The sequence below is a fragment of the Patella vulgata genome, chromosome 8, assembly GCF_932274485.2.
Source record: "Patella vulgata chromosome 8, xgPatVulg1.2, whole genome shotgun sequence".
In the NCBI taxonomy this organism is placed as follows: Eukaryota; Metazoa; Mollusca; class Gastropoda; family Patellidae; genus Patella; species Patella vulgata.
In genome coordinates this window covers 14,470,878-14,487,905 of record NC_065886.2, presented here as the reverse complement: position 1 = coordinate 14,487,905, position 17,028 = coordinate 14,470,878, and the positions used below count along the sequence as shown (strand labels likewise).

Genomic DNA, 17,028 nt, shown 5'->3' with positions numbered 1-17,028 from the left:
ACATTGTAGTTATGTTGGATTTTATAATTGACAATGAAATAATAGTACACAATTTTGATCTTTTTGTAACTAGTAAATTAAAATCCTTTTTTCGGGGGGGGGGGGGGTATTTGGAGTTACCTCCCCTGTAGCACATGTTTAAAGTATAATTAATACATCTTATGTCGTTCAGGTGGTACATGTATATCTCGATTGCGAAGAGATAAGCAAACTGTCAGGGAATCAGACCTTACGTGATGGTCAGTTCTTATGTCAGTTATGAAAGCGTACAGTACAAGACCGGAATATTGGCTTTATCTGTCGGCCTTCTTAACATGTTATGACTTCCTGCCTACCGGAAGTTCTCCGTTGTCAACAAATCGTGCGTTTTCAAGTGTGTGATGTCAATAGAAATACTTGCCTCATATGACTTCCATCGACAAATCTGTATTAACTTGATCGGAAATTGATGTTAGTCATATTTCTGTAGTTATTAAGATACTTGGGAACACCCCTTTTTAAAATTTTGGTGATTGTATATCCACAATTTCACTTAGTAACAACAGGCCTCTAGATTGATCTACTTATTCATTAGAAGGCGCTTTGTCGTTAGTCGTTGTGTTCAATACACAATCAGTATGTCCAATCAGTATGAAAAACGCTATCAAAACGAACGATCCGAAAAAAATCTACCTCCGTTATTTAAAAGACAGCTGTTTAATGTTGATTTATCAAGAAATTGTGTGTCCAGTTCCAGTGAAATAGAACAGCCAAGTTTTAGAATCATGCAGTGGAATTTATTAGCACAAGGTAGGTTAAAGGACATGACATGTCTTTGATAAGTGAGAAAATTGAAACTAAAGTGTTAAATTATGGTATGAGGTTGAACAGGTGCTAACTATTAAAGATGCATTACATGTAAGAGCTAAATCTGCCTATTGCATGTCTTTATTTTGGCTCTAGGCATTTATTTACAGAACGAGCCTATCAACTCTCTAGACCATCTGATGGCAGAAATTTACATGGAATAGGTTAGAAAGCTGTGAGATTTAAAAATTTAACGATAAAATGGAGAACTGAAACTGACACTCGAATGTCCAGTACTAATAAACAATCTGTAGCCAACTATAATAAAAAACAACAGGAATGCAATGCCTGTTGAAAACTCGATCTTACCTGCTCTCGCTTCGGCTCGTTTTTTTCAACAATTCGTAATGTCAGGCAACCAAACTTCTGTCAATTCACTCAGATATGTTTTTTCTAACACTACATCTTCCATCACTCATAAATTTGCTCAGAATAAAGTAATTTGAATGAAATTTTCAGTATATTCATTTTTCATTATCTGTTTTTAAACTATGAAAGAAAGAATTGCCAACTCTTCATCTATTTCTTACATAATGCATCCTTAAGTATTGTGACCCAAATGTTGTACATGTACATTCATTGATGTTCAGGAATTCTGTATAATAATGTGTGCAAATTTTCTCCTTTCCTATTGAAGAAATATTAGTTTGATTAAATAATGTCAATGGTCATACAGAGGTTTTCGAGGGATATTACAATCTGCCTACTAATTTATGGTCAATGTAGACCTTACCCGAGACTATCCGATGTTCACTATTCATTGTCTAAACGAGAGGCAGTATACTGTAGAGAGCCAGAAAAACATATTCGTAAAGAATGAGCTGGCTTATTGGAAAAAGATAGAATTATTGTCTAGACACATAGAAATGATATCAATAGAAACTAATGTAGACGTTATTGTGTATGATCTGAAAGACTAAAACTTTTAGATCCTGTTCCTTCCTAGGTTCTATGTCCTTCATAACTGACAAGAGGAAACCAGATAGAAAAACCCGGAGGAACTTTCTCCGCTGACACCAGTATTGAACCCATGACCTCCTGGTTAGTTCGCCAGAGATCTACTTAATGAGCTCCTGTGGCTCCCAACAGTGTTCTAAAATCATGCCTCAGCAGGAGGTTCATTAAGCTTTTTAAACCACATTGCAAATTTTTAATGTAACTTTTTTTAAAATTTTTCAGCTTTAAGTAAAGGAGGTGACAACTTTGTACTTTGCCCACCAGAGGCACTGGTTTGGGATATTCGTAAACTTCATATTATGGAAGAGATTTTAACACCTGACCCTACAATTGTGTGTCTTCAAGAGGTGGACCATTTTAAATATATTGAAACAGAACTTGGCAAGGCTGGCTATAAAGGGACATTCTTTCCAAAACCATTCTCACCTTGTCTGGACATAACTCCGAATTACGGGCCAGACGGATGTGCGATATTTTGGAAATCTGATGCGGTAGATGTAATTAATATAAAAAGTGTTATAATAAAGGAACCGACTGGTTATGAAACAAATCAAGTTTGTATAGTGATTCACATGAAATTAAAACAAAGCAACAATCGAGAGTTGTTTGTAGCGGCTACACATTTAAAAGCGAAGAAAGGCTATGACCAGGTGCGACATCTACAAAGTAAATTCATAGATAAACTATTAAAAGAAATGTGTGGAGACTCTCCTGTGATACTATGTGGTGATTTTAACGCTGATCCGAGTGAAAAAGCCTACAAAGAACTGATGTCTAGTGATCTGGAATTGAGTAGTGCTTATACATTCTTAAGTGAAAATCTAGAGGAACCTCCCTTTACTACCAACAAGGTCCGTGGAAGTCCATTGGGTCCAGTCGCTTACTGCCGAACCATAGATTTTGTTTTGTTTAGTAAAAACAAACTGGCAGTTTCATCCATTTTAAAATTCCCGACGGAAGAAGAAATTGGAGAAAAGCGGCTACCGTCATTTAATTATCCATCTGATCACTTGTCTCTAGTCTGTGATTTTCAGTTTAAAAAATAGATGATTTATTTTTTTTAGTGAGTTTTACAAATATTTTATTTCTTTATGATTTACATCATTACTGCTTGGGACATATCTCATATACAAGCTCTGTGATACACCTAGAAATAAGGCACCAGTCACAGACAGTGTTAGGCACAAATTCAAGCTTTGTTCGACACAATCCCTGTGGTGGCTGTCTGGCATAGATTTGGGGTTTTTATACGCCCACATTTTCATGTGGACGTATTATGCCGTCGCCCCTGTCCGTCCGGACGTCCACAATTTGTTTGTGGACACTCTACAGGTCACAATTCTTATCTGATTTTGACGAAATAGGTTTATCTCCAAAAGATCTCGGTTCCTTTCGATATTGGCATGTATCGGATCGAAACTTCCTGAATTATGGCCCCTGATTGTACCAAAAATCGTGTTTTTAGCTTGTTGACCCTATAGAGGTCATAATTTTTATCCGATTTAAAAAAACGTACTATTATATCACCGTTACACCCTAAGGATGGCTGAGTTCGAATTTCGTGAAAATCGGCCCAAAATTGACAGACAAAATGGCCGCCAGTCGTTCTCAAATAGCGTAAAAGTATGGTATATCAAGGTTGTGGACACTATAGAGGTCACAATTTTTTTTTCCGATTTTGTTGAAACTTGAAATGTAAGTTTATAACCCAAAGATCTCGGTTCCTTTCGATATTCACGCATATCGAATTGTAATTTCCTGAATTATGGCCCTTGATTGTAGGAAAAATCACTTTCTTGTTAGCTTGTTCTCTATCCATCTCTCGAAAATGTGGGCGTATCCTGCCTGGCAGCCGCTGGTTTTTCTATTTTTTTAATTGGTTTTATTAAAGGAGGCAAGTCTCTAACTCAATATCATCCACAGTCTTCGACATTACAAACACAAATTATTGGTCAATTTAAAACAACATTGATGTTGTTATCTTGCCGTAAAAAGTTTGGCTTCTGATATCCAATATTTAAGACACAATGAAAATTTTGCGTGCTGGAATGCTTTTGGGCGTCATTTGAAATGAAGAATACATACTGGAATAACCAGATGCCAATGACTGCCATTTAATTTTAACATAACTGATTAGAAATTACAGTAAAAACATAAACGATTGAATCAGTTTATATACATTGGTTGCAACCCATTTGTATTCATTTCTAGGTGCCAAAGAATAAAGATTTAGCTCCTTTAAAAGGTTAATGCATTTCCAAGTACATTTAGTGCCTGGCATTTTGTCAGGTGCAACTGAAATCATTTGTGTCCAGGCCTGTTGATAAACATAATTATGATTTAAGATATATCTTACACATGGCATGAGTGCTGTGGATATTATTAAAGATTTATCTTACACATGGCATGAGTGCTGGGGATATTGATAAAGATTTATCTTACACATGGCATGAGTGCTGTTGATATTGATAAAGATTTATCTTACACATGACACAAGTGCTGAGGATACATGTACCTTATATTATTTAAAATTAATCTCACATATGACATGAGTGCTGTGATACTTTATTGATATTATTTAAGATATTTATCTTACACACGACACAAGTGCTGTGGAAACTTCATTGATATTATTTCAGTTTTGTCATGATATTATTTCAGTTTTGTCTTGATATTTTTTAAGATTAATCTCACACATTACATAAGTGGATATTTCATTAATAAACATTATAATTAAAGATTTATCTTACAACAAAAGTTTGTACAAAAATAGCTTTTTTAGCTTGTTCTCTGCCCATGTGGCAGCTCTTTGTTTCAGTGCAGTCAACACAAATTCAATTGCGTGTAGGGGTCTTTAGCAGTGGGAGGACGCTACTCATGTGATGGATGCACATTGAAGTGTAAAATGAACATGGAATTTTCGTCAGGGTGGCAGTTCCTTGTTTCAGTGTGTTATCGATCAGGACCGACAGTCGGAATTTTGAAGTAGAAGCCTTTGTAAAAATATACACAAACGTTGTTAATTATTTGTTTAGAACTATATGAAATATGATAATTAAGAATTTGATTTACGAATTTGATTTACAATTGTATAGTAAATTAAGTTTGTTTGCACTGTGTTCACTGTATTGGAAAATATAAATAAATTCTATTGCCAAAGTACCATACTTTTGAAAGAATGCATATCACAATAAATATTTTTTTCTAAGAAATCCCTGAATAGTTATCAAAATCCAAATTATATTCAATTTACCCTGATAATATACGTCTCTTGTAAAAACAACAAAACTTTGACAGAGTATAATTAAAAAATCTTTATTTTTGGTAACTAGCTTGTTATTGTTTTATGTTTTGAAAAATTGGATATCACAATAAATAGTTTTTTTTCTAAGAAATCCTTGAATAGTTATCAAAATCAAGACGTCTCTTGTACAAACAACAAAAACATTGACAGAGTATAATTAAAAATCTTTATTTTTGGTAACTAGCTTGTTTTTGTTTTATGTGTTGATGATTTTAAAGTTGTCGAGTAGAATCTGAGCCAGGCATATAAAACACCAATAGAACAGTAGACTGAAGTTAATAGTAATGGTATAAATGGTAAAGTAATGTTTAATTTTAAAACATGATGTATGAATGAGTTGTAGAGTTCTAATGGTATTATACCCAGTAAATACAGAGATTCGTACCACGATACAACTGGTAGTATGCTACTTGGTGACCTGAAAAATAAATGCATCTTGTCAGTGTTGTGGTACATAGGGTTCTCAGTTGCAGCCATATTTGCCAGTCAAGTTACATAGCATAAATAACTTTGTTGATATGTGCACAAAGTTTCATCAACATATAATAAATGGGTTATGAACTAAGCTTCAGTGTATTATGAGGTAAATTTGCCCAAACTGTGGAACTACAACCTACTCTTATATTGAATTCCTACTATCAAGGGTTCCTAAAGTGCACATGGGATCTTGGTTTTTCATACCATCCAAATGACTAGACAGCTGTTCTTGTCAGGCCCTGTACCACTGACATGGGGAAACAATGCAGAAAAATCCTCAGGAACCTTCTTGAGACCTTGTTAGTGAGCCAGTGTCTTAATCACTGACCCCTCCCCCATGCAAAAAGGTTACAACTACATATATAGGAGAAAATGAAAATTCTGTACTTAGGTTACTTCTATCAAAATACTAAACTTAGACTACTTTTATCAAAATACTGAACTTGGGCTACATCTATCAAAATAATGAACTTAGGCTATTACCGGTACTAATTCTATCAAAATACTGAATTTAGGCTACTACCATTAAAGGCATAAATATCAACATAAATACAGTTGCATGAACTGAAACGTAAAATTCTGTCTTACCTATAAATATTAGATAAACTAGAAAATGAATACAGACAGTGAAGTATCAACAACACTATTTTTATTGGTGTTTCTGGAAAATAAAAATCAAATACATAGAACCAACACAGATTTATATTATGGACAATTTATGTAAGATTGATTTTAAATTTCAGGGAAATTTATGAATTCTTTGAAAAAATTAACATTTTGATTGCCAGGGATTCAGTATGAACAGATAAAAGAATAGTTTTTGTAAAGAATGGCAAAATATGAAAATATTTTTAAAAAAAATTAATAGATTAGTTTTATGGAAACATCGGACAGGACAACTGACAATATCAACTGTAGAATGTTGTCAGATCTACAGAGGTAGGAACAAGTTGCAGGATCTTGAGTCCGAGTCGAGTCCAAAATCGCTACACCTCAAGTCACAGTTTAGTCCTATGTTGTCATGAATGCAGTAAGAGTCGTGTTTCGGGTCAAATATTTCAAGTCAAGTCGCACGTCTATAAATCAACAACAAATTCTTGTAATGTATAATAATATATATTGTATGTATACTTACCAAATTGTGTAAACAATAAAGGAAATAAAGAATAGAATCCTATTGTTGATAAAAATAAATATAATCTACCATCTTCTCTCTTCTCTAATATTAATAATCTGTCATAAAATAAATAATGAAATTAGAAGTTTACTTATCAATCTCTCTGCGCATCATTTTTGGGGGAATATCAAATTTTCCACAGCATAATCCATGCTAAAATATACTTGAAATGATTATTTAACATTTAATTAAACAAAATCAGAACGTCACATTGGGATGAGCATAAAACCACCTTGGTTGTAGTTTGAAATAAAAGAACAGGCAGAAATACTGCTGACAGGGCAAAATTCCCCAACAACCCATTGCATATGTAACCATAGAATAAAAGTTACTATAAGCTGGTCTCAAAATGACAGAGATATTGTGTTGATGAGCCATTAACCTAATTCTTTTCTCTTCTAAGCACTGAAGTGTGGGGGTGGGGGTGTTCCGGCGGTTTAACGGCCACGCTTGAAATCACAAGGTCTGTCATTCAGACAAGTGGCGTGGTTTCGATTTTCCGCTTGTACGTGGGTTTTCTCTGGGTTCTCTGGTTTCTTCCCACTGCTACAGACCCCTACGTGCAAGCAAGTTATTGAAATAGAATTGAACCACATGTTAGTCCCGAAATGACCTAATTTGTGTCGAGAGGACGTTAAACCCCATGTCTCTGTCTCTCATATTAAAGAGTGGTGTTGAAGAGAAGAAATGCAACAAGCAAATTCACATGTAAATCTATATGAACCACTCATTATTATTCTATAGCATTTTACTGAATAAAAAAAAGTGAATGTGTCGATTCTACTTACGTCAGTGGTATAATGATAATAAGTATAGCTTTCTCATGAACATGCCAACCAAACAAAAACGATGCAAAACCACACAAAACCAAACAACGCACAAATCCCTGACCTCCTTTTTGTGGATTTAAAAATAGATGTATTAAAGCTGGCTGTATATGAAATAGAAATCAATTAATAACAGTTTAATATAATAAGAAATTCATTCAAGATAAATGAAATGGGGTTTAACTTCCTACTTTTCTGAACCAACTGGGATATTGGAGACCGGAATATACAAAGAAGCACATTTTTTCCATGACAATTTTAAGCATGATCTCAATCATGTTCATTTTGTCTTAAATATTGGATATAAGGATCCCATATCACGGTAGGATAATAAAATAAATATTGATTGGAATGGACCAATAATTTGTTCTTGCAATGTGAAAATGGGGTTTAACGTCCACTCATTTCGAGACGAAAATGCTACTGTTATTTCAATAATTAGTTTGCGATCAGGGGTCTTTAGCAGTGGCAAACGACCCTAGTCCTTGTCACATACATGCTTGGGGTTGAAACCCCACCACTTGACTTTATGACAGACCTTATGATCTAAAGCACAAGGCCAATTGACCACCCAACCACTATCTTGTATAAATTAAAACGGGTATACTTACCAACATAGCTATTAATGTAAGTATTACTGTATATATAGGTTTTATAGATGGTAAAACTGTATGACTAAATTCCTGTACTAATCCACCTGTCATAGAGGCTTCTTCTACAGCTATTGATGACAACAGTTTCAATTTGGTACCTAAAAATAAAAAGATAACTTAATATACATGATAATCCAAAATATTGGGTACATGTATTAAATAATATTACAAATATTTTTTTTACTGCTGTATTATCCACAACCAGGACCAAGTGCTTAATTTTAAGACTATAAACCTATCATTGTTCCCAATTCCTTGTCAAAAATGTTTTCATAACCACAATTAACTGTTCAAGCTTATTTCTGTGCCAACTGGGCTACACCACCATGTGTGCTATTAGGGAAATTACATCCAGTGTACTTTGAGGGAAATTACAAATTACATCCAGTGTGCTATGAGGGAAATTACAGCCAGTCACAGTGTGCTATGAGGGAAATTACATCCAGTGTGCTATGAGGGAAATTACAGCCAGTCACAGTGTGCTATGAGGGAAATTACATCCAGTGTGCTATGAGGGAAATTACAGCCAGTGTGCTATGAGGGAAATTACATCCAGTGTGCTTTGAGGGAAATTACAAATTACATCCAATGTGCAATGAGGAAATTACATCCAGTGTGCTATGAGGGAAATTACAGCCAGTGTGCTATAATGAAAATTACTACCATTGTAGTAATTACACGCAGCGTGCTATGAGGTAAATTACACGCAGCTTGCTATGAGGGAAATTACACCCAGCGTACTATGAGGGAAATTACACCCAGTGTGCTATGAAGGAAATTACATCCAGTGTGCTATGGGGGAACTTACATCCAGTGTGCGATGAGGGAAATTACATCCAGTGTGCTATGAGGGAAATTACATCCAGTGTCTATGAGGGAAATTACACCCAGTATGCTATGAGGGAAATTACTACCAGTGTGCTATGAGGAAAATTACACCCAGTATGCTATTAGGGAAATTACATCTAGTGTGCTGAGGGAAATTACATCTAGTGTCTATGAGGGAAATTACACCCAGTATACTATGAGGGAAATTATTAGCAGTGTGCTATGAGGGAAATTACACCCAGTATGCTATTAGGGAAATTACATCTAGTGTGCTATGAGGGAAATTACTAGCAGTGTGCTATGAGGGAAATTACACCCAGTATGCTATTAGGGAAATTACATCTAGTGTGCTATGAGGTAAATTACATCCAAAGTCCTATGAAGGAAATTATATCCAGTGTACTATGAGGGAAAATTACATCCAGAAGCCGTTGTTTCTTCCTACTCTTCCATGAAATTGCACATATCAAGGGTTCTTTTATGTGCATGTGACTAAGTCCACAGGTGGACCTCATTTTTCAATCTATCCCTTGCAAGGCCCTCTGTCTTTCACCACCAACACGAGGAACCAATCTGGAAGATTCTGAAGAACACGGGCAACACCGGGATCAGATCCTGGTTATTGAGCCAGGGCCATGCTCACTGAGTCAGCATGGTTCCTACAATTAACTATATCATCCAACCCCTATTCTTGTGTTAGAATACTAAACAGTAAGAAATACATTTTATTTTACCTATAATACTAGCAGCTTTATCAGCTATATTGTATAATGCCCAGACGTTAGGCGCCCAGTAGGCATGACACAGACCTCGTTTAAAGGGAAATAACCGTGATAAAACTTGAGACAGCTGACCCTGAAATAACAATTTACAAACTTATTTCAATGGCATTTATATTAATAACTAAACTAGAAATACACCAGACTTACTTCTATGGAATACAAATACTGATTGTTACTTAGGATTGCTTGATATATAGACTAGAGAAGCCTAGTTGAGAGAGAGAGAGAGAGAGAGAGAGAGAGAGACGGGACTAACACATGGTTCAATTTTATATCAATCATTCGCTTGCGCGTAGGGGTCTTTAGCAGTGGGAGGAAACCGGAGGACCTGGAGAAAACCCACGAGGTTGGACAGACGACCCTACTCCTTGTCACGTACAACCGGGGAATCGAAACCCTGCCAGTTGACTCAATGGCAGACCGTATGATACAGCGCGCGCATGCTAATCATTCGGCCATCCAACTCCCCAAGCCTAGTTGAAAAGGAGCTAAAAAATAAACAGTAATCATATTCCTTAGGATTATGTCCTGAACAATTTACAAGTACATAATTAATACCATACAATAAGAATGAAAGAAGAGAAAATTTCTTTATTAAACTTGCAAGTTTTATCCTATTCAATTAAATAGCTTATTTTAGATAGTTTGTCTACAAATATAACGAGCAGTATTTTTGAAACAAGACCAATAACTCCATCAAAAAGTTTCACTAAAATATTTGAATTTATCTTTTTTCAGTGTTTTTTTTTGGGTTAATCTGTTAAATAAACGTCAGACATGAAATGAAATGGGGTTTAACATCCTACTGTTTTGCTCCGAACTGGGCTAATGAAGACGGGCATACGCCATACAGTGTGCTATGAGTGAAATTTTGCCCGGACAGCCGAACTACAGCCTACTCTTATATCCAATTCCCACTGCCAAGGGATCTTTTACGTGCACGCCAATGTGTACACGGGACCTTGGTTTTTCGTCCCATCCGAACGACTAGACAGCTTTCCTTGTCAGCCCCTTCTTCCTGCATCACTGACAAGGGAGAACCATGCCGGAAAATCTGGATGAACTTTCTCCGCCAACGCAGGGATCGAACACCCGACCTCCAGGCTAGCGAGCCAGCGTCTTACCCACATAGCCACGTGATCCCCAAACGTCAGACAAAACTTAAACATATCAGGTAGAGCTTCAATTGTGCCTGACATTTTGTCAGATAAAAGAAAAATCATTACTTTTAGACTTGTCTATAACTATTTTATAAAACTATCTTACCATATAAATAAAAGGACCAAATGAAATTCCAAATACTGTTAGCACTATCATACCAAGATAAATTAATCTTAACGGTGAAAATGATGAAATGGAAAATTTACTCCCTGAAGAAAAGAATAGTAAATAAATCAAACTAATAACATTAGACAGAAAATCTGTACAATCAAGCACTGACATCAGGGGAAAAAAAAGGCAAAAAAAGAGCAAAAATCAAGTGTAAGTTTCTGACCGAATAAGAGTTTTAATCCTTAGAGATTCTGACCAAATAAGGGTTTTAATCCTTAAAATTTCTGACTGAATAAGGGTTTTAATTCCCTAACCAATTAAGGGTTTTAATCCTTAAATTTTAATCTAAATATGGAAAATTTACAGCCACTGATCTTCATTTTCACTTTTCGGGCAATATTTAATTTTTCACAACTTAATCCATGCTAAAATGTACTCAAATTGGTTATGCAACATTTAATTAAGAAAACAAAATATTAATCAAAATTTTGCTTTCTTGGTGACAATGTCTCTTTAAATAAAAATGTACCAGTACTTACCTTGTTTATTTGGATTATAACAATAACATCTTAATAAATAAACAAAATACACAGGTGCAACATACAGGTAAATATGTTTCATGTTTAATAATATACTAAACCATAAAGCTGATTGTATAAACTTGTTCTGAAATAAAAAAAAATAAATATTTATTTGTACAAGAACTAGACAAATCACATGCTAACCTGGACTTTGTTCCATATTTGACAAACTTTACTGACTGACAGTGAAATTGACTGGCTTTATTTGTACAAGAACAAGGCAAGTCAGATGCTAATCAGGACTCATATTTGACAGTGTAATTGACCAGCTTACATGTCATAAAATTAGAATTTCAAGGAATTTAACATTAAAATAAACAATATATTCAGTTACATTTATAGTTTCTATGTTTAATACCACATGAATATATATAATTATTGGAATAATGCTAAAAGCTGTTATATTGTTTGGAAAAATATCTTGCTTATCCAAGTAAACAAAATATGTCAAAAACTGACTGGTTGACAAAATTTAAACCCATGGGCTGTAAGATTAGACTGGATTATATCTTATGTTGATTATTTTATTGAATCAAGGGTCATTAGAAGATTTCAATACAAATAACAATGAATTGTTGAGAAACCTTGAATAAAACAATTAAAATTGATTGTCTGAATCTCACAAACCTGATATATACAAACAATAGATAATATAAATATACCCATTAATACACCATTATACTGAAAATGAATATCTGTTTAACTATTTAAGGATTTATAAGTTTTATTATTACAATATGCTGTGAATAAAGATACAATTGCAATCCTAAATACATGAACCTACAACTGGATTCAATATTATTTTATTTAAACATTTTTTAAAACATTGTTGACATTAGGTCTAATGCTAGAATTCTAAATTCTATTCAACAATCTGAAGGCTTGTTACAACATGTGGGCAATCCACTCAACTTTCGTGTTGTTTTGTTTTTTTGCAAAATAAAGTTTTGCATAAAAAATGTTCAACCCCGTAATTTATATGAAGAATCAAAATGTTGACATTATATCCTTGTGGCAAGCTTTGTCTTCGTTATTACAAATTAATAACACAAATTAATATTTTATTGAGTGGTAAGGAAATCTATAGATATAAAGGATACGATCAACAATCAAAAGACCAAAATTAGCCATCAATAATACTGCCATAATTAAAGATGGATTCTGATAAATATTACTGGAGGCGGATTCTTTGCCTTTAGTCTTCTTAACACAAACATCACAAAACCTGAAAAATAAAGTTTAAATGTAAAATTCTGTCAAATATAAACACTTTTCATTACTGTTTTACATTCAACACTTAAAGATGCATTATGTAAGAGATAAATCTGGCTATTGAAGATCTTTTGTTACATAAATCATTAATTAGATAAGTATTCTCACGCCAAGTCCATAATCAACTATCTAGACCATCCGATGCTTTTGATTTTTCACAGATATAAACACGATTGGCAGTTAATAATTTAATTAAAACATGGATAATCAGGAAATTGTTTATAAACAAGTGGAAAAAATGACAATCAAGGCTATATTGTTCTTCAAACGGCCATATTTCCGCTCAGAATTACATATATTTGTAAGTAGTTTGACTGAAATTTTCAGCATATTTCGTTTTCATTATCCATTTTTTTTAACTATTATAGAGACAACTGACAGTTCTTCATTTAAAAACTTACATAATCCATCTTTAATCTAAACTTTGATGTTACAAAATCAAAAGTTAAATTGTGATATCATTTCTTGAAGAAGCAAAAATACTGTCTCAAGAAAGCTTGATGGAGAAATGTGGATCCATTCTGTGGTTAAACTGATTCATATGATCAGACCGGGAAATACTGGTAGTGACTTTAGTTTAATCTTACAAAATATCAAGCACTACTGAAGATGCCCTCGACATTTTTTAACTTAGTGCCGCCGGACATGTATTAAAAATATCAACAAAAATACCAATCTAATTAAAATACAGATCTATATTTTGTTTTGTTTTTTATACTTTCGATGGGATAGACTAGTGTAGTAAAGACAAGTAAAACGAAATTTTGAACTATAAAAACGAAACGAAATAGGATCTGTGTTTTAATCGGGTTGCAAAAATACATATAGACAAAACCCAACTGACAAAATGACAAGCTTCAGCTAGAAGAATTGTGCCTTACAATGCCTGAAATTTGAACCTGACAATGTCTGTTACATGGCCTTTTTCTAGACTTGCAAATGATACGCACTGGGCAGTTTATGTCAAATGATACACACTAGACAGTTTACATCAAATGATACATACTGGACAGTTTACATCAAATGATACATATTAGACAGTTTACATCAAATGATATATACATGTACTGGACAGTTTACATCAAATGATATATACATGTACTGGACAGTTTACATCAAATGATACATATTAGACAGTTTACATCAAATGATATATACATGTACTGGACAGTTTACATCAAATGGGTGGGTGAAATAAAAATAAGACATACTTTTTAGCAGCAAACAGATACATGAAATCTGTAACAATGACTGTCAGTCTTTGAAACAAGATGGTGGCATCACTTGCATAGTTCAGATTTTTCACTCTCAACATTTCAGGATCAAAATGTTTAGCTATTTGTGAGAGGAAAAACTCCATCCAGGCAAACAATGGAGGGTAATCTAATGTCCATTCTGATGTTTTCTGAAAATAAAGAGATAATCTCAGGTAACCATGTGTTTTATGCCAATTTCCACACAAATTTAGAGATAAAAAAATTATGGCCACTTTGGGTCTACTTCTGCCTTACAGAATGGTGTCACAGATTTATTCAGTACCCGCTTTTGTCTGGTACCTTATTTGTTTCAGTAATCAAAAAAAAAACCACCCTAACCCACACATATTGTTTGTTGGTGGAGCTAATGGTATTAAGTAACATGAATTGGAAGGTTCAGAGATAAACAATCACTGTGATATTGCTAATCAACAATCAAATACTAAAAGTATTGTGCGCACATGTTGCAAGATTTATAGTAAAATAGTAGGATACCCGGCTTCGCCAGTGGAAAAAATTCGTCCGAGCGGGATGGGGGGCCTGATTCGCCTGGGACCCAAATTAACCTGTGGCCCAAATTCAATGACCTAAAACATTCATGGGGTCATGCTGGTTAATTTGATACCACATACTAAGCACGATTCGCCTGGGGCCAGGTCCAATTCACCCGGGGCCCAAGTTTGACGGCCTAAAACACAAAAATTATTCAACAGATAATTTCGAATTAGCCAAAAAGCCCAAATAGTCAACTGCTATATTAAATGAATACTGTTCTTCTGTACCATGCATGTAATACAATGATAGTATTAAGCACAGTGAGTTCTGAATTTCAACTCTTATAAGCTACAATAAAGTACTTACATCGGTATACCACTGTCTTATTGGTAAACTGTGGGTAATAGCCAACCAATTTCTGTGAACTTCAAAATCTGTTGACCGACTGTAAATCAAAAATAAATTGGGGCATGAAATTATGCTGTTCTCAGTTTCATTTAAATAAAAGTGATAGAGTGGTTGGCAATCAGGAAATTCAGCATTTAATGAATTTTTTGAGATTGGTTAAAATTATGCTGATGTGTGGACCAAAGGCTAGACATAACCATGACCAGAGAATACATCAATTTTCATTTTTATGCTACTTCCATGTACATAAAATGGTGGTTTCTCTAGATATCTTTTGCTTTGTTGGTTTAGTTCTCCCCCAAAAATCACCAGTAAAATTGAAATGAAAGAAAATGGGGTTTAACTTCACTACTTTTCTGCACCATACGAGCAGGGCATACACCATACGGGCAGGGCATACACCATACGGGTAGGGTATACACCATGCTTTGCACTGAGAGGGTAATTTTTCCTGGACAACAGCACTGCAGTTTCCTCTTATTTCAAATTCCGAATGCCAAAGGTTCTTTTACGTGCAGGCAGGATCTCATTAGATTCTGTTCTTTGCCCAGCCCTCTCAGCCTCTGCTCTGCAACCTTGACAAAGGTAGAACACACCGGAAAATCACTGAGCTGTCGCGGCTCTCTAACCAGAAAACAACAAGTGCCATTAACTGATCAACCCGAATAAACCTGTATTTAAACACCTGACAAAGAATGTTCAAATATTGAAATAAAGCCAGTTGTTCAGTGAGGAAAATCAATATCGAAGTTGTACTAATGCCATTTGTGGTGTGTAAAACATGCTACCCCAACATAAAATAATGCTGAATTGAAACACAGAATAACAAAATTGTGTCTAGCTTTACAAAAACAACTATATATTAATAAACTTTTTTTCTTGAATTAGATTAATTAAAATATTATTACTCAATCATGACTTACGGGGTAAAGGGGGTATATGGACAGATGGTTAGCGTGTGCGTGTTGCATCCTAAGGGCTGTCATTGAGTCAACAGGCATGCATTCGATTCCCCGGTAGTACGTGACAAGGAGTACGCCTAGGGTCGCCTGTCAAACCTCGTGGGTTTTCTCCGGGTCCGAAGTTTGCTCCCACTGCTAAAGATCCCTAAGCACAAGCAAATTTTTAAAATAAAAATAAACCATATATTAGTCCCGAAATAACCTAGTTTGTGTCGAGTGGGCGTTAACACCCTCCCCTTCTTTTCTCTTTTATGGCGTAAAGGGAGGTAACTGTATTTCAACCCAAAAGTCAACAGAAAATATAAACAAGTGACATCAAATGGAATGAAATTGTATTTAAACATATGACAAAGCATCAAAAACAACTGCGATCAAAATAGATATAGTAGATATAACCCTACGAATTGTTTGTAATGCAAAACCTACTACGAAGGTATCAAAAGTAATTTGAAACAAGTTACAGCAGCCGCCACGACATAAATAGCAGCCATCTTTAAAATCTGTTCAGTCTTGATTGCCAAGACGCAAAATTGTTCTTGCTTTTTAATGAAAACGTACTGGACGATCAAATGAATACCTTTTGTGATTTAACCATCAAAGAGCTATCTAGGTTTAATACGGATTGACTACGGATTATGAACATCACTTTGTGCGTTGTCCCATTTTACAAAATATTTGTGTGATCTGATGTGATTTTATTAGAGCCTTTACACACTGATCCAAAAAGTAGCTAAGTCTCTAACTCAATATCATCCAAAATCTTCAACATTGAAAACACAAATTATTTGTCAATTTAAATCAACATTGATGCTGTGATCTTACCGGAAAAAGATGGGCTTCTGATATCCAATATTTAAGACAAAATAAACATTTTGCCATTGGTACACGAATCGTGTACCATAATGCGTTTCAGCCCCAGTTCTAGCAAGAG

At 34.6% G+C, this 17,028-nt stretch overlaps 2 protein-coding genes across 4 annotated transcripts; one reads left to right on the top strand and one right to left on the bottom strand.

Moving 5' to 3' along the window:
• Nucleotides 1-140: 140 nt before the first annotated feature.
• On the top strand, nt 141-2,866 carry LOC126829331 (nocturnin). Its single transcript, XM_050559128.2, has 2 exons — nt 141-789; nt 2,026-2,866. The coding sequence occupies exons 1-2, from the start codon at nt 618-620 to the stop codon at nt 2,847-2,849; spliced, it is 996 nt and encodes a 331-aa protein (XP_050415085.2). The 5' UTR covers nt 141-617; the 3' UTR covers nt 2,850-2,866.
• A 2,390-nt stretch (nt 2,867-5,256) lies between these two features.
• Nucleotides 5,257-16,610, bottom strand: LOC126829330 (probable dolichyl pyrophosphate Glc1Man9GlcNAc2 alpha-1,3-glucosyltransferase). 3 transcript variants are annotated; one of them, XM_050559124.2, is made up of 13 exons: nt 16,524-16,610; nt 15,094-15,172; nt 14,188-14,381; nt 12,805-12,929; nt 12,332-12,399; nt 11,663-11,789; nt 11,118-11,221; nt 9,804-9,924; nt 8,200-8,339; nt 7,550-7,692; nt 6,720-6,817; nt 6,173-6,245; nt 5,257-5,525 (listed from the first exon to the last, which is right to left on the bottom strand). In XM_050559124.2, the coding sequence occupies exons 1-13, from the start codon at nt 16,586-16,588 to the stop codon at nt 5,288-5,290; spliced, it is 1,575 nt and encodes a 524-aa protein (XP_050415081.2). In that variant the 5' UTR covers nt 16,589-16,610; the 3' UTR covers nt 5,257-5,287. The 3 variants fall into 3 exon arrangements, with proteins under 3 accessions (XP_050415081.2, XP_050415083.2, XP_055958738.1); XM_050559126.2 differs by lacking the exon at nt 16,524-16,610 and adding an exon at nt 16,059-16,209; XM_056102763.1 differs by lacking the exon at nt 5,257-5,525 and having other exon boundaries at nt 6,169-6,245.
• Nucleotides 16,611-17,028: the final 418 nt, after the last annotated feature.